This window comes from Saccopteryx leptura, chromosome X, assembly GCF_036850995.1.
Source record: "Saccopteryx leptura isolate mSacLep1 chromosome X, mSacLep1_pri_phased_curated, whole genome shotgun sequence".
In the NCBI taxonomy this organism is placed as follows: domain Eukaryota; kingdom Metazoa; phylum Chordata; class Mammalia; order Chiroptera; family Emballonuridae; genus Saccopteryx; species Saccopteryx leptura.
Window position 1 is genome coordinate 7,319,197 of NC_089516.1, and position 22,358 is coordinate 7,341,554.

The 22,358-nt window shown below is 43.0% G+C and overlaps 1 protein-coding gene across 1 annotated transcript in view; it reads right to left on the reverse strand.

Annotated features, from left to right (window-relative positions):
• GPM6B (glycoprotein M6B) overlaps positions 1 to 9,074 on the reverse strand; it is a 148,094-nt gene extending 139,020 nt beyond the window's left edge. The window contains exon 1 of the mRNA XM_066356327.1: positions 8,916 to 9,074. Within this exon, the coding sequence (XP_066212424.1) occupies positions 8,916 to 8,919 (4 nt within the window). The 5' untranslated portion in view covers positions 8,920 to 9,074. The remainder of the gene's footprint in view (positions 1 to 8,915) is intronic.
• Between the last annotated feature and the right edge of the window lie 13,284 nt (positions 9,075 to 22,358).

Here is a 22,358-nt window from a genome sequence, read left to right on the forward strand (position 1 = left end):
CCTGTGCTCAAGCCTGCGACTTCGGGGTTTTCAACCTGTGTTCTCCGCGTCCCAGTCCGACGCCCTATCCACTGCTCCACCGCCTGGTCAGGCTGTTCTGTTTAATCTATGTACTGACTACTTAAATTTGTAAAAAAAAAAAAATATCAAGCGGTATGCTTATGATTTGCCCACTTTCTGTGTATATATTTCAGTAACAAATTTTAAAATGATTTTTATAACCTGTGTGTATCTTATAAAACATCTATAAATATTTGTGACAAGATATTATATGATAGACCTCAAAGCAGTTTTAGATAATCCAGAACACTGGCTTTGCAAAATGGTAATAATTCATGGAGTAGAACTTCTCTTTAATGCTCTTAATTCTGTCATACTTACCATGGAAACTGTCAGTATATGCTGCATAGAAATGAAAATGAAAATACAAAATAATTGGTGCAAAAAGTAAAGTTATCTTAAGGGTTTGAATTTCTCTGCTAATTACATTGCTCCTTGTGTGAAAGAACAGATGCCTGAATTTAAGTTGCCATTTTAAAATCCACCGTTTAAACATTCTTTTCAGGGAGTCAATGTGAAACACCATATTCTTAAGCCTGAAAGAGTGACCTGACGCAATTACAAAATAGCCAATTTTCTAGGCCCCTTCTAACCTGTGCTGCCATCGTTCCTGTTCTTTTTACACTATAATTATTTTGCAAGTGTGCTCAGATGTCTCAGAAAAAAACAACTTATGGTCCCCATCAGTGGCTAGGAGTTGAGGATGGGGGAAGGGCTAGAAGATGACTGACTGTCATTAAAGGATTTTTGTGATCAACAAGGGAAAAAGCAGTCCTTTCTATTGCAACTTTCGCAACTCTCAAACTCATAGAAAAACAGAATGAAGTCATGAGTAGAGACCCTCAGGATGGAACAAAACGTGGGTAGGTTGCCTTAAGGCTTAATCTGGGTAGGTTTGATTGGAGCTAAGGAGATGAATTCTAAATTTGGAAAGGCCATCAAGGTAATTAAGGATGTTAAGAAATGGTACTAGATCCTTGATGTCTTTTTGCTTAATGAAGAGAACAAAAGATGATGAAAACGATTTTAATAAGCAAAATGAACTTCATATTGATTTAGTCCTCTCAAAGATAAAGTGCCCTGAACCTCAGAACAAGTTGCCACGGAAAGCCAGGCACTCACTCCATTTATGGTGGGGGTTGGTCTCTTTCTGAGATGCTTCAGGTGCCCTTTTCCCGCAAAGAACGGCTGAATTAGGTGGTTAAAAGGCTTCACCTTATAGCTCCAGGTTCCCTGATAATTTTGAAAAGAGGTTAAAAAACATTTCCTTCAGCTAGAAAAGTAAGGCATCCCTTTGAAAGCAGAGACCTTCCCATGTCACAGCTCTGTTCCATCCCTGAACTCTAAAGCAGTGATTCCCAAATGGGCTGATTTTCTACTTTATTCTCCAACAGTTGTCATTTGGCAATGTCCAGAGACATTTTTGGTTGCATCAACAGGGGAACGCTACTGGCATCCAGTGGGTGGAGGCCAGGGGCGCTGCTAGGCATCCCACAGTGCACAGGACAGCCCCTCAGGACAAAGGGCCCTGCAGCCCAACACGTCAATAGTGCTGAAGTTGGCAAACCAGGCTTTAAAAGTACACTTGAAAGAGAAGAAAAGGAGGCTTCTTTCATTCAGTATCTGTCTCCAGCTGCCTCAAAGAGGAAAGTAGAATTTAATAATCGACCGAAAACAAAATTAATATACAAGCAAATACTATGCAATTACAGTAACTCAAGATTATTTACAACAGATCTTGCCACACCAAGTTCAACTAAACTGAGTTATATCCAGCTATTAAAACTAAAATAAAAAAGATCAGGTTTAAGTACTTTTTCCCTTGGCAGTTTTTTTTTTCTAACCAAGTTTAGTTCTAGACATTAAAATCCTATTTTCTGATTACTAAAGAATGTACTCTTTTTAAATTAAGTAGTCAGCTCATCTATCAGATATAAGCATCAAACTACAAAAACAAATTTTAAAATAAATGGTCAAGATTTATCAAGAAAAATAAAGAGAACACAAATTACCTACATCGCTAGGAATGAATATCACTACTAATACTGCAGACAGGAGGATTAAACATATAACACAGAACTGTTTCGCACAACTTTATGCCAATAAAGTTAGTAATAGAGAAAAAGGAAAAAGTCCTTGAAAAACACAACTTATCAAAACTGAAACAAAGAGAAACAGGAAATCTGAATAGCACTATTTTTGTTAAAGAAATATAATTTAAAACATTTCTACAAAGAAAATTCTAGACCCATATAGCTGCACTGGTGAATTTTTTCAAATATTGAAGAAGGAAATGATACCACTTTTCAAATTAAAAATTAAATAAATACATAGACAAGAACCAGGTTCTATTTCAGCAGCCCTTCTGGAATCACAGGAAGATGGCCCTTTCACCCCAGAAAGGCTCATCCTTCCTTTCTTCTGCAATTTATCTTTTGAAAGGGAGGAAGCAATAGACAAGATTAAAATCATTTTTGCAAGACTCATTTATATGTACCCATTTGTAATCAGTTACATTTTGTTACTTCCCACCTGGCTTTCTGTGTCGCTCTCCCATCTTTTGTTCTACTCCCCCCACCCCCACACACCTACTCTGCTATGACCACGCCATTTCCTTCAGAATCCCCCAGTAACCCTTGCTCACTCCTATCCGTCTTCCATGTAGACCCTAACCCTTTCTAGTCTCAAAACACCTGAAATCCAAGTATCCACCTGAAGCTTCACATAAGCTAGGTCTCACTCTCCTCAGAACTCCTTCTAGACTTTTATTTGAAATTCTACAATTAGACATTAATGATTCTATCTCACTGGGTTTCTTTTATCTCCTCGGATAGACTATCACTCCCTAGCTATTACATCCCTGCTTAAAACCCCTTCATGATGACTAAAAGGGTAATGATCAAGGTCTTTGCTGGCCTGGCCTCTATTCCAACCTCAGTTCTCCCCAATCCTCCCACACTCAGGCCATGCTCAGCTCCTCAACGTGCCCAAGCGGCAGCCTCTGCCATGCTTCATGCTTTTGCACGTCTGTACCCAGGGCCTAGGATGTCTTATTCTGGACACACTGTCATCCTGCTGATCCTTCAAGAGTCAGATGGAAGGTAACCGCCTTCTCTGAGAACCCTTCTCTGAAATACAACCCACTTTCCCCCTTTAGACAGGGGAAATTATTCTAAAGGACCTTGTACTTATTTCTATTATAATTGTTTATCTGCCTCTCTGAAATGACTATGAGGCTCTGAGGACAGAGCTGAATTTTATTTATTTGTTCATTTTTTGCTTCAAGACTTAGCACAGTACCTGGCTGATCTGAGCAGGACTCTGAATGTTCACAGAGTAAACACCTGTCTTAGAGTCAAGAGCCTTCCCAGTGATGGGCATAGAGCAGGAACTCTAAGGCTTAGCTAGAGATTGGCTTTCTCGCTGCATGGCATTGCAATAGGTACTCATTTAACACAGCTGTACAGATGAGAATGGAAACACAAGACTGTTGTTACCTTTTAATCCTCCGGGCAACAATGAACTTCACTGAAAGAGTGTTTCACTCCAAGTTTCCCTGAACTTCAAAAAATCTGACAAAAAGGAAGTATTTTTTTTACCAGAGAAAGGAAAAATATTCTATAACATGAAAAGAAAAAAAAGCTAAAGGCAAAAAAACAAACAAACAAACAAAAAACCCAAACCCCAATGCAATAACACTCAAACTGCTCTTGAAACTGTTTTTGTGTCTGTGTATGCCAACAGCAATCAAATTACTTCTAGAGTGACTTTAAGCTCTGAATTCTGTTACTCAGTGAATATCTGTGCCAAAATGATTAATATTATTAAAGAACAATAATTAATATTATTTTCCCTATTTAATTTAGTCTATAATATATAAATAGATACCTTAAAATATATACATATTTAATGTTGGTAGACCTTAATAAAGTGCATTTTGTGTGATAAAACCTCTATCTTTTCAACAAATATTTGTGGAGCACCTATAATATGCCAATCATCTGAATGAACATCGGGATACAACAATGAACAAAATATTCTTTGTTTTTGCCAAATTTGATTTTTAAACAGAAAAGAAGACAAGCAACCAAAAAAAATCAGGTTAAAATTATTAAATAGATGATGTTGGCTTAAAAATACAGTAGAAGCTCTTTTCCCAAGAACCCATATTCGCTATTCTTTTTGTAAACCACACTGACCACTGTTCACAGAACTTGACCTCAAAGCTATTCTCAAGACATCTCTGGATTACTTGTCCCACCTAAGAAGAGTCAGTTGTTCCCAAACCTTTATGTCAGTTGTAGTTATTACTTTCATTCTGAAATGTAATACAATATTACACAAACTAATAAAATATGAGTGCCCCCAAAAGAATTTTTATTTCTTTGAAAACCAAGTTGGTTTCTTTGGAAAGTCCTAACAAAGAGGAGTCTCTTGGAAAAATAGTTGCAAAAAATAAATAAAAAGAAGTGTAGGCAAGACCATTCTAAAGGTTTAAGGGGATATGAAAGGAGTCTGTGCACAGAGTGGTTCTCAACACCTTTAAGTTCTCATTCTACTTAAAAAATAACTGAAACTGGAAGGCAGAAGCCAACCAATTTTGGCTGTGTAGAAAGCCCAACCAGGGCTCCCATTCAAACCGAAGAGCTGGACTCTACAACAAAATATTGGCAAATTCAATGTTTAAAGTTAAATTAATGTTTAAGACATATACGTGGCACTCACCACGTAGGCATTTTCAATAAAACCATCGAACTGCTTGACCCTGATATAGCAGATAAGGATCTTCTCTAAGAAACCCTTGGAGGGGTCAAGTGGTTAGGGCAACAGCTTTTTCTGAAGCAAAAATATTTGAAATAATTAATTACTTCCTGCTTATCACAAACAGTACTTGATGCTACTGGGCTATAAAGTTTCTTCACAATTTCAGTCTGCATGGGAAAGCTGAAGGGAGTGCTCCCCAAGGCTGAGCTGTTACTAGATCCTTTCACTCCCAGGGAGGGAGGCTAGCACATTCTGGCTACTTCCTGCCTGGCTGTTCATCTAGACACCATTCCTTTGTCTCCAACTGTATCTGAATTCCTGAGCAAACTTCCAGGACCAAGGCGTGTCTGCATGGATCCTCTGAGTTTTGCCTCTGAAGGTGGCCTTGGCCCTGTGTGGGGGCTGAAGAAAAGCTCTCTGGAACAGCCAGCTCAAAGGAGAAGAGGACAGAAGCCAAAGCTGGAAGCACTCCTCCACCAGTCCCCTTGGAGAAAGGCCAGTTGTCCTGTTAGCAGGCACGTCAAGATGCCAGCATTCAAAGCGACTACAGATGATGCCTGTGATGCTGGCTTCATGGAAACAAATAGTGTTCAATCAGGGGGCTGTTTTCTCATGTTTTTCAGGCATAACATTACCCTCTCATTTCTTTTTCTAAATTTCATCTATTTTGATCTGTAAGAGCCCCCCTCCCCAGATAATTTCATCAAATCTTTTATTTTGTAGTAAACTGAGATTAAGAAGAGAAAAGGATTTACCCAAGGCCACACATCAAGTTAGTGGATTTGCTGGGGTGGGCCCCTGGACCTCTGGCTTACCCTGATGTCCCCATTTCTTGGTCCTGGAAACAACAGCACCAGCAGCACCTGTGAGCTTGCTAGAAACACAGAAACTCAGGCCCCATCCAGGACCACTGAATGAGAAGCTGCTTTTTAAACAAGATCACAGATCATCTATGCACATTACAGTTAAAGAACTGCTCCAAACCAGATTTTCTCAATGCTATTTTGTGAAGTGATAAGTTCATATCTTTATATAAATTTCCTTACTACAAGATGGAGCAAAACAATCACTCAGCTGTTTTGCTGTATCTTATCATTGCACATACAGTTTTCATTTAAAATTAATAGCAGCTACTGAAACAAAACTAGTCATTCTCTCTAAATACATGGTCCATATTAAAGCAGAATGGATATCTCACACATGCCTTATAAGAAGTGACTGCATAGAATCCATTCCGTTACTATGTCTTCAGGCCTATGAAAAAGGTAACGGAATCAAAATTCTGTTAGACAACATGAGTTCCCATCAGATTAAAAGCAGAGGAACACTGAGAATGTGTGTGTGTGCACACACAGGCACAGTGGCCAAATTTGGAACTCTTAGTTGGTGTACTGTGTACAAACAATACATCAACATCTTCCCATCGTGCAAAACAACTGAAGTTACTGAATAGTCAAACACACCGCAAACATCAATTGGCTCATTGCATTTACATGAACAGTCCGGAATAGAGAAATCCATACAAAGTAGATTAGCGATTGCCCTGGATTGGGCTGGGGGGAGGGGCAGACGGGAAGTGACTTCTAACGGGTCCAGGATTTCTTTTTGGGGGATGACGATGTTCGTGGTGGTGGCTGCACAACTCTATTTATACTAATAATCACTGATTCTGTACACTTAAATGTGCCCATTGTAATGGTTTGTGAATTATATCTGAACAAAGTCATAAAAGCATCTATTGGCTCATCAATAAAAAATGTTTTAAGATGCCTTGAAACATACAATTGTATGCACCACCACTGCTCATTACTTTATTTCTCAACTTAAAGATTTTGAATACCTTAAAATTTGAGTTTGAAGGGGATTTTATTTCCACAATCCTCCCCCATTTTACCAGGAAATTAACTGATGCCAGCTTAAGGAAGTGACGTGCATGAGAACCAAGGTCTCAACTCAATGGACCAATGGTCAGAATTTTCCCAGCATTACATCATTTCAATTAAAACATTCATCGGTACGTTCGGTAATTGAATACATCTGGAAAAATAAAACCAGTTCATGGCCCTGTGGTCTATTTACTAAGAACCTACCAAAGAAAATCAGTATGTCTCCTTTTTGCATGAAGGAAACTTTCTTTTTTTATGTAAAAACTAAAAACTAAAACCAAGGATACAGGCAGAATCAGTGAGGTATGCACAAATTACCATAAATTGGCCATTGAAGTGTAAAACCAACAATTGTCCGAAACACAAAGTACTTCCTTGAGAACAGGCCTTTGCTTTGGGCATTTGCTCCATGAGAACTTCCACACCTACTGAAAAATAAAACCCTCACTTAAGCCCAGGGCATTGTGAAAGCCATTCTCCAAGCGCCCATGTGAAAATTAGAGGCTCAGTTTCTAACCTGTACAAATCCCAAAGCCTGGCGTTAAAAAATCAGAAATAATTTTATTTCAGGAAAATGAGGAGTGCTTTCCTCAACACTGTGCTTGGCGGAACTTCAGCATCGTTGCCCCAAGCATTGGTTGCCCCGAGCATTGGTTGCCCCAAGCATTGGTTGCCCCAAGCATTGGTTGCCCCAAGCACTGGTTGCCCCAAGCATTGGTTGCCCCAAGCATTGCCGAGGTGGCTCCGGGCTTGGGTGAGCCTCATTAAAAGGGAGCAGGAAAAAAAAAGGGGGGGGGGGAGCAGAGGCTGCTGTGACCTCTCAGGTGGGGGCATTAGAAGTAGGAACCAAAATGACAGGGCCCACAATTCCACTCTTTCTAGAAGGATTTTTATCCTAGCTCTTCCCAGCTTTTCTTAACTCTGGGAAGAAAATTTCCTGTTGGGTTCAGGGAACTTACTTCATTTCGAATTTTGATCACCTAGTAAATTTTTTAAAATTATAAAATTCTTTGTACTTCATTTTAAATGTAAAATACCATGCTCTCCTTACTGTCCCTCGCCAAAATTTTAATCAGCACAAAATGAGCCCCCCAACACAGGCCCACGCCCACGCACACCAAGCACACTCCCTAGCAGAGGGGATGTGGGGCGGGGGAAGGGTCAGGGTGGCAGCTGGAGGGACTGGCAGGGAATTCCCAACCCCTCGCCATGAACACGCAATGGTTAAACCCACTGCCTGCCTCGTTAGGAATTTTTCGGAGGGGCTTTCCAGTCTGCGGCTTTTGTGGCGCTGGTGGCTGTGGTCTGTCAGCCACTGGAGAAGGGGAACAGGAGAGGGAGAGGGAGAGAGAGAGAGAAAGAGAGAGCGCGCGCACCCTTTCCCCAGCACTGCGCTCACACATTTCCACGGGTGCAGCGGAATTGGGTTGATTTCCACCGCACTCTTCGAGTTTCCCTTCCCATACAGAATCCCCATTTAACGACGTGTGGCTGAAGGCAGCGTTTCTGGGTGTTAGGTGATGGAAAGAACCCTCCAGCCACCTGACATCCGCCCGGCTCAGGTTGGAGATTCGGAACCTCCAGAGCGGGGCTTTCACCGTCACTAGTCGATCCCTAACTGCACGGGAACCCTGTTGGCACAGTCGCCACCTGCGCCCACGTCCGCATTTTGATAGTTGGAACAGGGTACAAAGAAAATAAGCCCTCTGTCCCCCTCCCCTTCCACCTTCCGGGTTTCATGGGCCGTAATTCCCAAATGGGGTCTTCCGAGGGACCTGGGCGTTTGTTTCATGTGGGTTTAAGGCCAATTGAACCACGGCCGGTGGGACAGGACCGAACTCTGTGCTGGGAGCGCGGGCGACAAGACGGGAGAGCGTCCCGGAAAAGGGGCAAGAAGCGAGGTGCTCTCTACCAACCCCTTCCAATGAAGCAGGAGCCGGCGACCCGGGACGCGCCGTCGGCTCTTCCTGCAACCTTGCCGGGAGCCCCGTGCTCCCTCCAGCGAGCCGCGCGCCGGGTACTGCAGCCAAAGCGCAGCGGAGGGGACGCCCCGCGACGGGGCAGGAACGCGCACCTGGGCGTTGCGGACACCTGCGCCGCGCCCCTCCCACCTGCAGCCTCCGCCCCGGCCGGGCGGCGGAGCGCCCAGGAGGCCCCACCTGAGGCGGGGTGGGCGCGGGCCGTGGCGGCGGCACGCTGCCTTACCCATAGTTGAAGACGGGCGGGAGGGGCGCTGGCTCCCCGGGGATGGGCCGAACCGGTGCTACGAGTTTGCAGGTCGGGCGAGCACGTGCGCGGCCGGCTCGGGGCGGGCGTGCTGCGCTGGGCTGCTGGCTGCTGGCTGCTGGCTGCTCTGGCTCCTGGGCAGGGGTGGGAGAGCGCGCGGCTCCGCCTGCGCTGGGGGCTGGCCGCGGAGAGGGGCCCTGACGTCAGCGCCCGGGGGCTTGGTGCGCCCGCAGCAGGGCCCGAACCCGCTGCAGGCGCGCCAAGGAGGCCGGCCGAGCAGGCGCCCCCCGGACCGCCCCCCGAGCGAGCGCCCAGGGGGGCAGAAACCGGAAAAGCCAGCGGGGGAATGGAGAGGGCAGCGGGGCTGCCGCGTCTCGGAAAAGAGAACTCTTCCAGCTGGAGGGGCTCTACGCTCCTGGTCGTCACCCATTGTGCAGATAAAGAAACTGAGGTCCTGGGAACTGCCCCAAGGACACCCAGTGTCCGCAGTCCCGGATCCTTTTGTTCACGTGTGGGCTGCGGGTGGTTTGCCTAATTCAGCAGGTCTCCACCCGGGTTGCACGTTCGAGTCGGCCGGGGAGCTTCCGAACACCGATTTTATCGGGACCTGGGCGGGTGGGCCAAGTCACAGAGCTCCCCGGTGATTCCAGGGTGCAGCCAAGGTTGCCAGCACTGACTGGAGTCACTTGTGGGTAACAAATGACTTTGCAGGGCACGGGCGGCACTTTCCAATCTGGCGTGGTGGCAGATTTGGTGGTGTGGGTGATCAGCCCACTCGCGCCCGGAAGCCCACCGCCAGCAGGCCGCTAGGGGACATTGCAGACTGGCCCCAGTCACCGGGACTCCGCTTGGGCCTCGCGCTTGAGCCTGTAAGCGAATTAGTGGTTTAGCAGTGTCCGGGGTGTAAATTCCTGCTGTCTCCTTAGAGAAGAATTTTCCTGTCTGCAAAGGTATTAGAAAAGCGCCGAGACCCTAGCGGTTTTTCTATGGCCACTGCTTTCTGAGACATTTCTGAGCCCCTTATAGTTGATGTTGTGCTTTTTCATTGTTTTGAAAATATGTCGTGTTACTTGAACCGAGGGTTACATAAACAGTAACAGTAGATAGTACACTTCAGGGACATTTAAGCCAGAAGAAAGAGGCTTTGGGACTGAGCAAGGGTGGAGGAGGCAAACATCATCTATTGAAATTTATTGGATTAGAGAAGATTTTATCAAGGCAGAGCTCTAGAAAGCCTACTAATATTTTTGCATAAAAGGACAGAGATTTGTGCTAGGCGGATCAGTGGCTCATTTTCACAATCCCCGGGGAGTAGTCATTGCTAACCAATCCCATGTAGTAATAAAATAGCAGGGAGCTCATAGGTTTAACTTTTTGTCCTCCTGTTACAGGGAAGCAATCCACTTGAATGAAGCTTGAATGCAGGAATCCAACTGCAGGTGACAGTGACCAGGATGGCCTGCAAGGGGCAGAGACAAAGGGGGGAGTGGATAGAGGCAAGGAGGAATTCATTCTAAGTCCCGGTTTAGGGAAGAGTGTTTGGTTTGGTTGGTTCCTGCATAGTAGGAGGTCCCTTAGGACAGTGGTCCCCAACCTTTTTTTGGGCCACTGACCGGTTTAATGTCAGAAAATATTTTCACGGACCGGCCTTTAGGGTGGGACGGATAAATGTATCACGTGACCAAGACAAGTGTCAAGAGTGAGTCTTAGACAGATGTAACAGAGGGAATCTGGTCATTTTTAAAAAATAAAACATCGTTCAGACTTAAATATAAATAAAACGGAAATAATATAAGTTATTTATTCTTTTTCTGTGGACCAATACCAAATGGCCCAGGGATGGGTACCAGTCCGCAGCCTGGGGGCTGGGGACCACTGCCCTAGGAGACAGGGCAAACAACAAAATGGGAGTCGGCCTGGCAATCTTAGTATTTGGGCACAATGTGACCCCACTCAGCCACTATAGGAGCAAGAAAGCTAAGGTTTCATGCCCTGGGATGAAAGTAAACCCTTTGTCCACTTTCTGTCATTCCCTAGAAGTCTCAGATTTTTTTTTTCTAACCAGTGAAAGAAATAACAGCTGTCCAAATATTGGAGCTACTCGCATGGGATGCTGTGATAAAAACCAAGTTAGAGAAACTGTATACACAATGTCAAAGGAAAGCCACATTCTAATAGAAAATTTTACTCACTTTGGAAATGTCATGGTCTGATTTCAATAAACAGCTGTCCTGAAAATCCTTAGGAAAAACAAAGCAGCAGTTGGAAAATTAACAAGACTACTATGGCCAAGGTGCAGAGGACACCAATTAGGCACATTGATTATTAGTCAAAGAAATGCTATTTGAAAGTAATAAAATATTTTGCTCATATTAAGTAACTAAAACCTTTTACAAATCAAGCCAGTCTACTTTGCAGGTGGACGAATAAATTGGTAGAGCCTTTCTGGAAAGCTATTTGGCAGTATGAATCAAGAGACTTCAAAATATTCATTACCTCTGACCTGATAACCCTGCTTCTGGGTCTCTCTCCTAACTAAATAATGACTGTTTCAGTAAAAAGTAATAGAAAAAGATGGTTATCACAGAGCAATATGTAATAGCAAATGAAACAATAAAACAAAAACAAAAAAAGAAAGAAAGCAACAACTGTTAAAAAAAAGAAGTAGTTATAGAAATTATTATTGGCTTAGCTCAGTGGTTCTCAGCGGTGGAGGTTTTGCTCTGCAGGAGACATTTGGAAATGTCTGAAGACAGTATGAGTTATCATAGCAGGCAGGGGGTGCTTACTGGTAGCTGGAGCTGGTTGGTGGAAGCCAAGGATAAATGTCCTACAATGCACAGGACAGCCCCACTGCAGCCAAGATTTCTGATCTAGCCCCACCCAAATGTCAATAGTGCTGAGACCAGGCAACTCTGATCTATTTGATTGTATATTACACAGACCTGTTCCAAAGAATTATGTGGGAAAATGCCCAGAGATATATATTTATTTATTTTTAAAGCAGAATAACAAGCTGAATGTACAATATAACCCTAGTCATATTTGTATGCACATATATATGTATTTAAAGAGACTGAAAGAAAATATACTATGACAAGGACTGTGGGGAGGAAGAAACCTGCCTCTCCCCTCCGAGGTTCTTTCAGCAGCTCTGATAGTTAAATTGACATGAGACAGATTTGCAAGAGAAAATAACCACATTTAGTTACATGTGGAAGTATGGGAATCCCACATATGTGAGAGGGTCAGAGACCAGAGGCCACACAAGCAGGAGAGGTTCGCTTACAGGGGGATTGAGGTATGTAAGGTATTCTGAGCAGGGGATGAGGTGGTAAGGTACCTTGGGAGCCTCATAGGGTCATTGCAGAAGGGTAAGATGTTTAGTGAATAGAAGCTTAGCTGCCATATAGGTGGGTCATAAATTTACTTCTGGTGATAACTCCTTTTATGGCAAGGCCCCTAGCTTACATTCTTTAAGGGAGAGGTAAAGGTTTCTCTTAAGCCTGTAGGGTCTTGATGGCCTTCAGTTCAAAATATTTCACAAGCCAAGTGGCGCATCTTGGAGAGGCCTGTTTTGAACCCTAACAGATTCTTACCAAACATATATCGTCTAGGTGGCCACACAGTAAGACTACATTTCCTAGACTTTGTTGCACTTAGGTGGGCCAAGGGTGTGCCTCTGGGAATAAGGCCACCAGTTAGGAGCAGAAGGCTGGGAAAATTTTTAATCAAGCCCTACTATTCTATTTAATTGTTATCACGTATATGTGTTATTTATAGATATAGAGGTATTGATATATTTAAATAAAGTACCTGTGTCCATTGAATGTTTAATTCTATGCCTTCTGAACTCCTGAGACCTTATTTCCAGACACACTCACTATGTAAAATGGGTATAATTATAGCCCCTACCTCATAGAGTTGTAGGAATTAAAGGAGATAATATTAGTAGGGTACTCATCATCTGGGGCTCAATAAATGACAGCTATTGATATGGATGTTGTTGCTGGTGATGTTATCATTGCTGTCTCCACCTTTTCCCCTGGGTAGTCTGAATGGTCACCGTAATCACCAGAAAGCATCTTTAGGGTGAGGGCATTCTGAGATTTTGCACTGCAAAATGAGATGGAATTCTCTGGTCCAAAACTTTGCCTTATTTTCTTTTAGTCAGGCAGAGGAGCCCTCACTCGATTCTGCATTCGTTCCAGAGGGTGGAAGGAAATAGTTGATTTCCATTCTTCTATTGTACTGTATTTAAATGTTTTATTTACCTATTGGCGAAGGGTGGGGATCAGGTGGCCTTGAGTAGTAGGCAAATAGGAAGTAGAGGTGTAGCAAGAAACAACGGGAAATGAACAAAATAACTTTCTTATGAAGTTAGACAGTACTTAATTTAATTAGAAAAAAATTAAGTTGAAATGCACACGTTTTAAGACTACAAATACTCCCTAAGACTAAAGCTCCCTCACACCTTGGGTGTGGATCCAGATGGTTTTCTAAATGTCCACATTTACATTGATATTAGGAATATCGACCATCCTGAGAGTTGGCACATTGAACGTAAGGATAGATGAAAAGTGCACAAGCTAGGGGCAGTCAGTGCCCAGTTAGGGAGTGGCAGGGGGTGGAGGAAGGGAGTGGAAGCCAAGAAGACCTGTGAGGAAGAGCTTCCTGGATCTTAGAGAGGAAACAGATAAAGATGAGAGCACTTCTGTCTGACCTGTGGTGGCGCAATGGATAAAGTGATGACCTGGAAAGCTGGGGTCACTAGTTTGAAACCCCAGGCTTGCCTACTCAAGGCACGTATGAGAAGCAGCTACAAGTTGATGCTTCCCGCTCCAGCACCCTCCTTTCTCTCTCTCTCTCTCTTCTGTCTAAAAATCAATTTTTAAAATCTTGAAAAAAAAAAAAGATTAAAGTGCCTCTAAGATGATCAACTTTGCCTTTGGCATTTTCCCATGTTCAACTTGGGGATGGAGTAGAAGGTATGATTTTTGCCTGCCAGATGTTTAAGGTGCTAATTGTCCCTTGGGATCTTCATGACTCAAGTGACTTTTCCAGTCACCTGCAGAGGACAGATGAAGTGTCCCTGCTCTCTGTGCCCCTGGTTCTCTCCTGGGGAGCGTCCTGAGCCTCTGCGAGGAGGGCCCTCGATTTCTTTTTGCACTTTCCTGGTTACCTTATGGCACCCTGGCCTTTCTTGTGTACCTTTCAATGAGGAAACCTGAGTCCAGGGGATATTAGATAATATGGCCCAGGTCTCACACTGAGCACATGGCAAATCCAGCGTTAGATAGAGCCCTGCCCTGTCTGAATCCAAGCTCTGTCCACTCCACTACATTACCATCCAGAGAACGTGGTTCCATATTGTAAGAGTTCGGATCTGGACTATATAAGCCAAGTGCAAAGCCACACCCAGGGCTCTGTCCGGGCCCCCTTTCCGAGTCAGTCTCCGGTTCAGCTGTGCCTTAGAGGATTGGGAATGTGGCTCCATCATGCCATGGGTGTTTCAGAGTCACAGACTCAAGTGAGCAGGATGCAGGCAAAATAAAACACAACTGCATGCCAGGAGACCCAGGATTCAAAGCTGGCTGAAAGTGGGTCCTGCCTTTAAACACAGGTCATTTCATGTTGTCTTTCTGTGAAGTAGAGCACTTGGCAAACGATGACTCTTGGTTTGTACTGAGCCTTTCACTCCGTACGTCTGGGTTGTGTCCACCTCTAATGCTTGTGTCTTTCACACGTCTCTGTAATTTAGACTATGGCTGAGTCATCAACGTACAAGAATCTAGATCGGAGTTCACAGTGGGCACCAGGAACTCACAACACACAGCAAAGAATGTAGCTAATCTAACAGTGTGTGCTTGTTTTTGCAGATGAAATTTTAAATAAAAGCATGTGCAGAGCTCAAAATTATTTCATTAGCCCATCATTTTTATTAGCTGACAATGATTTCTCTTACTCCTCCCACACTTCCCATTTGCCTAGTAATCATAAATTTGGTAGCGTCGTGAAAAAAATAATGTTGCTTTGGGTAAGGATTTTTCTATCATTTCTCTCAAGTGATTCTTGAGAATGTGTCATAGTCTCCAAGTAAAGGAACTCTATAACTCATGCAGTCCAGTCCTCTTCATTCAGAAATCCCTTGTGTCCTGTTCATGACTGTTACTCATTCAGGTATATTTGAATACTTCTCAGGATGGGGAGCTCGCTACTATTATTTCTCAACAAATGTAACTGTTAAAATATTTTCCATTGCAAGTTACTGTGGGCCTCCCAACCTCCACTGTCTAACCCCAAGGGGGCTCCTTTTATTCCAAGCTAGGTCGAGCCCCTTTGTTCTTTATTATGGAAGTTTTAAAAATCTCTCAGCACCCTGGCTGTCCTATGGTGGACCTTCTCTTATTTTGCAAAGTTCCTCTTTAAGTAGGACGTCTGAATGAGCTGTAAATCTCCAGCTGGTTAGGTTGGAACTCTTCCTTCCCTTGAGTTAGAAACTAAGTAATACGTTTTTTTTTTGTTTTTGGGTTTTTTTTGCTTGCTTTTATTGAGGTAAAATACACACAACATAAAATGAACACTTTATTTACTTATTTATTTTTGAGACAGAGGAAGGGGGGGGAGAGACCAAGAAAGAGAAGCATCAACTCGTCCTTCTGCTTAGTTGTGCCATTGACCACTTCTTATACGTACCTTGATTTGGGACTTGAACTGGTGACCTCAGGGCTCAAGCCTGTACCCTTGGGATTGAGCCAGTGACTCTGGGCTCAAATCAGATACCTCAGCGTTCAGGGCCACTGCTCCATCCACTGCTCCACTGGCCAGGGCATTAAAATAACCATTTTAAAGTGTAGAATTCAAGGTATTTGGTATATACACAATGTTGTGCAAACAACATCACTATCTAGTTTCAAAACATTTCACCAGTGCAAAGGGAAACTGCACCCACCAAGCAATCACCCCACATCCTCCTTTCCCTTCCAGCCCCTGGCAATCATTCACTTTTTGTCTCTATAGATTTGTCTATTCTGGACACTACATATAAATGGAATGACATAATAGGTGGCCTTTGTGTCTTGGCTTCTTTCACTTAGCGTCATGTTATGGCACACACCAGTACTTCATTCCTCTCCCTCTCTCTCTCTCTATATATATATATATATATTTTTTTTTTTTTCTTTTTGAAAAATATTCCATTGCATGAATAGACCACATTTGTTTATCCATTCATCTATTGGACATTTGAATTGTTTCTACCTTTTGGCTAATGTGAATAATGCTGCTGCTATGAACATTGGTGCACAAGTATCTGTTCGAGTCCTTGCTTTAAATTATTTTGGGCATATATAGGAGTAGAATTGCTGGGTCATGTGGTAATTCCATGTTAACTTTCTGAGGAACCATCATACTGTCTTCCACAGTGGCTGTACCATTTTACATTCCCACCATCAGTGTCTGAGGATTCCAATTTCTCCACATCCTTGCCAATACTTGTTATTTCACATTAAAAAAATTATAGCCATCCTAGTAAGTGTGAAGTGGTATTCTAAGTAATCTATTCTTTTTAAGTGAACATAGGGGAAATAGAGAGACAGACTCCCACAGGCACCCTGACTGGGATCAACCCAGTAACCCGCACCTGTGGCCAATACTTGGACCAACTAAGCTATCCTCAGCACCTGAGGCTGCCACACTCAGACCAACTGAGCTATCCTCAGTGCCTGAGGCCAATACTCGGAAAAATCAAGCCATTGGCTGTGGGAAGGGAAGAGAGAGAAAAGGGGGGAGGGAGGGGAAGAAAAGCAGATGGTTGCTTCTCATGTGTGCCCATACACCAGGCCGACACTCTATTCACTGAGCAAACTGACCAGGACCAGTAATCTACTTTTTAAGACCTCCTTGACATGGTCTTAAAGGCCCTGCCTAGGCTGACCCTAATTTCCCCTACACGCCCCCATTCTCCATGCTCCACTCTCAATGCTTTCACAGGCCCTCCCTCACATGCCGACCCCACTGCCTCTTTGCCTGGCAAGAGCCCACTCATCATTTGGCTTGTAACCTGAGCATCACTTCCTCAAGAAAGCCCTCTCTGACCTCCCCATGAGGTTTAACCCTCCAGTTGACAGTCTCATCACACTATCTACCTCCCCTTCCTAGGTCCTGCCACAGTTGCAATTTTACTTTGGATTATGTGAATATATAATGTATGTTTTTCTCCTCTGTTGGGCCATGACCATAGTGGGAGTAAATTTCAAAATCCTGATTAATTAAAAACTTATTGAGGAACCTTACGAGACTTCATGTCCTATCTCCTCCTTCCCAGGACTGGGTTTCTACAAGAATAGACTTCTGTTTTTCCTGCATCATCAATAACTTTCTTTTTACTTAATCATTCCTACTGATTCACACACACATTCCAGCCACTGCCTTACTTTCTTGCTTCTTTTCTTAGAAAAACCTCTTGGAAGAGTCACTCATACTCTTCTCGTCCTCACCTCTCAGTCTCTGAAGCCCACTCCAGTAAGCCTGTGTCCCCATCATTCTGCTGAAACTACTCTTGCCAGGACACAAATGATCACGTATGGTAAGAGGGCACTCTTGCAGTAGAGGCCTCCATTATTCTAGAAACATGTTCTTATCTAGGCTTTCATTAACCCTCCCCTTTCTGGTTTTCATCCTACCTCATCAGATGAAACTTCTCTGTCTTCTTTGCTATTACCTAAATTTATCTTGTCATGACTATGTTCACTTCTTATTGTAATTTTTGCTGTATAGATTGGATGCTCCAGGTAGGCAGAAAGCTTATTTATCTTGATCACCACTATAACCTTCATGCACAGAATATATCAAATGTATAAATTTTTATTGAGTATTTTTTCTATTTAGTTTATATGTATAATTTTGAACCTAAGGATCTTTAAAATTCTTCTTTGTATAAAAATATCATAATATAAGTATCATTCTGAGTTTTCATTCTTCTACCAAATATATTAGCTACCTCTTGTGAAAATGAATAAAGGAAAACCACATTCAAAATGGAGTCAGGAAACCATGAAGGGAGGGCTTTCCTGTATATACCTGTTGCAGCTTACTTTACATACCCTAGCAGAAAGATTTTCTAGTTGCCTAGCAACAACTCAACCAATGAGAAGCTACCAGAACTAGACCTCTCATTCCCTTCCAATGAACTTTTGTTTAGAATCACCCCTCCCAATTTCTTCCCTCCCCAATAAAAGCATGCTCCTCTCCTCTGTTCTCTGTACTTGCCTATGGTGAACCATAGTTTGCAATTCCTCTGCTATTTCAGAATAAACTTGATTTTCTTGGCTAAACTACTTAACCTTTATGTTTTAAAGGTTGACACCCTCTTACTTTTGGTGAACACTCTTTCTAAATTTTTATCTATCTTGTAGATAAAAATATTGATTCTGACTATATTTATTCCTTCACATTGATTTCAGTTCATTGATCAGCATTATTATTTTTTATTCTTTTCTATTTATTCATTTTAGAGAGGAATGAGTGAGACAGAGGGAGGGGGAGGATCAGGAAGCATCAACTCCCATATTTGCCTTGACCAGACAAGTGCAGGGTTTCAAACCAGCGACCTCAGCGTTCCAGGTCAACACTTTACCCACTGCACCACCACAGGTCAGGCCAATCAGCATTCTTTGAGCACATTTGTTTTCAGCCAGCAGAATAATCCTTGATTGTGTTGACACTCAGCACACATTTCTGTATGTTGTCCACAAGGAAATAACAACTACTGTTGTGGGAAAAGGTCATTGTCTGTTTAGCACACACAAAGTTCTAGGTTGATTCAGCTGTTCAGCTGGGCAGACACCTGTTAATAGGATGTTTTCCAAAATGTATTGTGAGCAAGAACCATTTAAACCCAAGAAATAGGAACAGATGTGACAATTATGCAGCCTCTGTATATTTTAATGCCTAGGAACTGTTTCCCCTCCCCTCCCCTCCCCTCCCCTCCCCTCCTCTCTCCTCTCCTCTCCCCCCTCCCCTCCCCTCCTCTCCTCTCCCCTCCCCTCCCCTCCTATCCCCTCCCCTCCCCTCTCCTCTCCTCTCCTCTCCTCCCAATGGCAATCTCTCCTCTTTAACTCTTCCTAAAGTCCAGAGAGAATGTTGAGCATGTCCCTGTTCTCTCATCTAGAAACTTTATCCAGGAAAACAATGAAGTTGGAGATGGCAGGTGAAAGGAAGGTGAAGGTGGGGGTAGGGGTGGGAACTTCTGGACCTTAATATATGAGGGTTTCCTACAATCCACTTTTTCCTTTAAAAATGCTCAGAGATCCTAATTGTAACTCTACTGTACATTTGTTGATACACTTTACACATTACTCCCAATAGATTCATGAGATAGAAGTAGGCAGGGTCAGTCAGCGTTATCAAAAATTGGAGAAGAGCTCAGTAAGACTGGGACTGATGTAGTATCTTAGCCATGGTTATAAGACTTATGGAAAACTAGAACTAGAATTTGTTGACTGGAGCCACAATGACTCTTTGTCAATTTCCTTTCCCATCTACCAATATCAGCATCCAGTTAAAAGTGTGACAAAGTGACTGTTGAACCTGCTATTTTCTTCTGGTCAAGTGATCTAATTAATACCTTTGAACCTGTTTGCTTATGCTTGAGAAGCAGTTAAGAATACTCACGACACATGCTACCTGTGAAATTTTGAGGAGGTTCAAAAGAATATTTGAAAACACATGGTTTATGGTAAAGCCCTACCTCCAGGCTTATATTTTTGTTATTGCCATGATCTGTCAAATTTGTGTCTCTGTTTCTCTCTCACACTCCCTTTATTCAAGATAGAGGCTCCTTCTTCAATCCAGTTTTCTGGTGCATCTTAACATGACCCAAAGGTTCTGTGATCAGATGCAAAGATCTGCAGGATCCAGGAATGTAAATTGACAGGCTTGAAACCCTGCACTTATGTAAAAGAAACACGAAGTGTTCATTACCAGCTTGCCTGGAGACATTGTAAGGACCAGCTAGATGCTTCTCCCTGTTCTCTGTGTCTTCAGTCCCTCATAACATTTGTTGAATGAATGAATGACTACAAGGAGCAGACAGACTTGGGATACAACCTAACTTTGGGCTCTGATTAGCTAGGCATCAGTTTTCCTATCTGCAAACTGAAGACAATAGTATTTAAAATTTATTTTATATATTTTAATTTAAAATTTTTTATTGAATTTATTGAGGTGACATTGGTTAATAAAATTATACAGGTGACAATAGGTTCTTTGCAGGATTGGTAGGAGGATTAAATAACAGCTACTCAGTATATTTCTCTTTTCCACATTCAATTCACCCTTGGTTCCAACTGAAATAATGGTATCTGCTGTAGATTTTTTGTTTCTTTTCAATTTTTGGTCCTTGTCAGAGGCAGAAAAATAACTAGAAAGTAGATTGTTCTGCCTTCTCCCTGTCATCTGACCTACCCCCAAACTAGTCTTTGTCCCTCCTTTGTCTACTCATGAGATTAAAAGTATCTTTTGTGCTTTGTGGGTCACAAATAAACGCACTGCACGCACAAGGATAAAATATTAGCAAATCAATCTACCTTCATGGGTCTTTTTCTTAAATAAGGCAATCAGAAAACATAATTCTAATTCTAAAAACTGTTAGATTTCTTTTGATTTCTTAAAATGCAATTGAATTTGAGATAAAGAATCAAAATCTTTTAAGAGAATTACATTGAAGTCACTTTGTATTACCAAACAGGTCATATTTTGGGAGCAATTTCCCAATCTGTGAAGTGAATAATGATTGCTTTAGAATAATCATGATGACATCCCCAAAAGGCAATTTTATCTCAGTTAATTTTTTTCTTTGTACTGTCAAATGACTGATTCTGAAGCAATTTAAGGCCCAGCATTATTTTTCACCACTGAATAGTGCGCCCATTATCCTATCCCTGTGTTTCCCTGCTATGCAGGCATTTGAAAACAGTGGTTTTGTGATTTAAACTTATCAAGCAAAATGTTGTTTAGGAAACTGATTTGGTAATCCAGCTTTACATGTGTGAGTCTTTGTACCACAGTAAAGGGCCAGGAAAGAAATATGTAGGCATAGTGGCTGTGGAGGTAGGATTAATCCTCTATCTGTGCTTGTTTTCCGCTTTGTTACCGAGTTTTGTGTGGGCGGTGGGAGCAGATTGGCTATCTGATAAATCCAGGCTCCTCTTCCTCTGTGAAACAGAGGCCCCTACACAGCAGCTGCGCAGTTTCTTTGCCTCCTCTGTGTAAGGCTGCATTTTGTGTCTTTGTTTAGGGCCAGGTCCTCCGGGGATGTGATGCATCTTCCCACCTCTTCCTGATGCCGGTTGTATTGCATCTCACCTCTCCACAGGTCCACTTGAGCCAAGCTCTCTCCTAGGAGAGGTTAATTATCACATGTAGTAAGAAAGGCAACTGGTCCCAGTGGGTGGCACTTTGTCCTAGTTAAATACACAGTTGACAGGTGTGACCTGCTGATTCAGCTAAGAGCTGGGCTTTGAAGTCAAGTGGACTGGGTTCAAATCCTACCCCTGGTTTCACAGAAGCTGCAAGAACTCCAAACCGCGGGGACTCCAGACAAGTGACTTGAACCTCTTCACTAGCCTTTCCCCACTGCAGCAAGGGAGCAGAACGCTGCCGCTCTTGAAAGGATTGCTATGCATAGGCAATGAGTCGATGCTCTTTAAGAAGGTGGTGGAGAGCGGGGCTGTCAGAATGTGCCCCAAAGACAGGAACTATGGTTAGAGAAGCCAGAGGGACCCTGGGAGGAACAAGTGGAGGCGAATCCCGTCTCATCTTCACTCCTTCCACTTGGCCCTGTCAGAAGGCTTTGTTGATTAGTTTTAGTTTGTATGTGTGGGTGCTGTGTTCGTGTGGCCCAAGGACACCTTGCAACTGCACAGTGATCTCCAAGCTTCCACTATGTATATATGTAGATGGGTGGTGATATAAATTTATACTATATATACTTATACGTATGCTGGCACCTCTTGCCTTTTGGTAGCATTCAGTGGTGTTTTCCTTGGTTGTCTTATTACAGTAAGGTTTTAGCACAAGGAAAAGGATTTTATTCTTGGAGTGGATTTCTAAACTCAACCTAAGTTTTCTTTTGGGGAGCTTTGTCTCCCCCAAACCGTGTAGTAGCTTATGGCTCCTTGCTATGGGTGATGTGAGCAGGCACGCCCTCCTGCATAGAAAAGAGACTCCGAAGTGGAGGACGAAGACCGTGGTACAGCCTGGTGGCTTTACCGGAAGCTGCCGGCTGCACAAACAGTCGTCACCCCCACCCTGTCCTTGGCTGGGACCACATAGCAGTTGTCACCCTCGCAGCCCCCACATCTTACTCATAATTACTGACTGTTCTCAATCTGTCTTTTTCTGATTTCCTTTTACTTACTC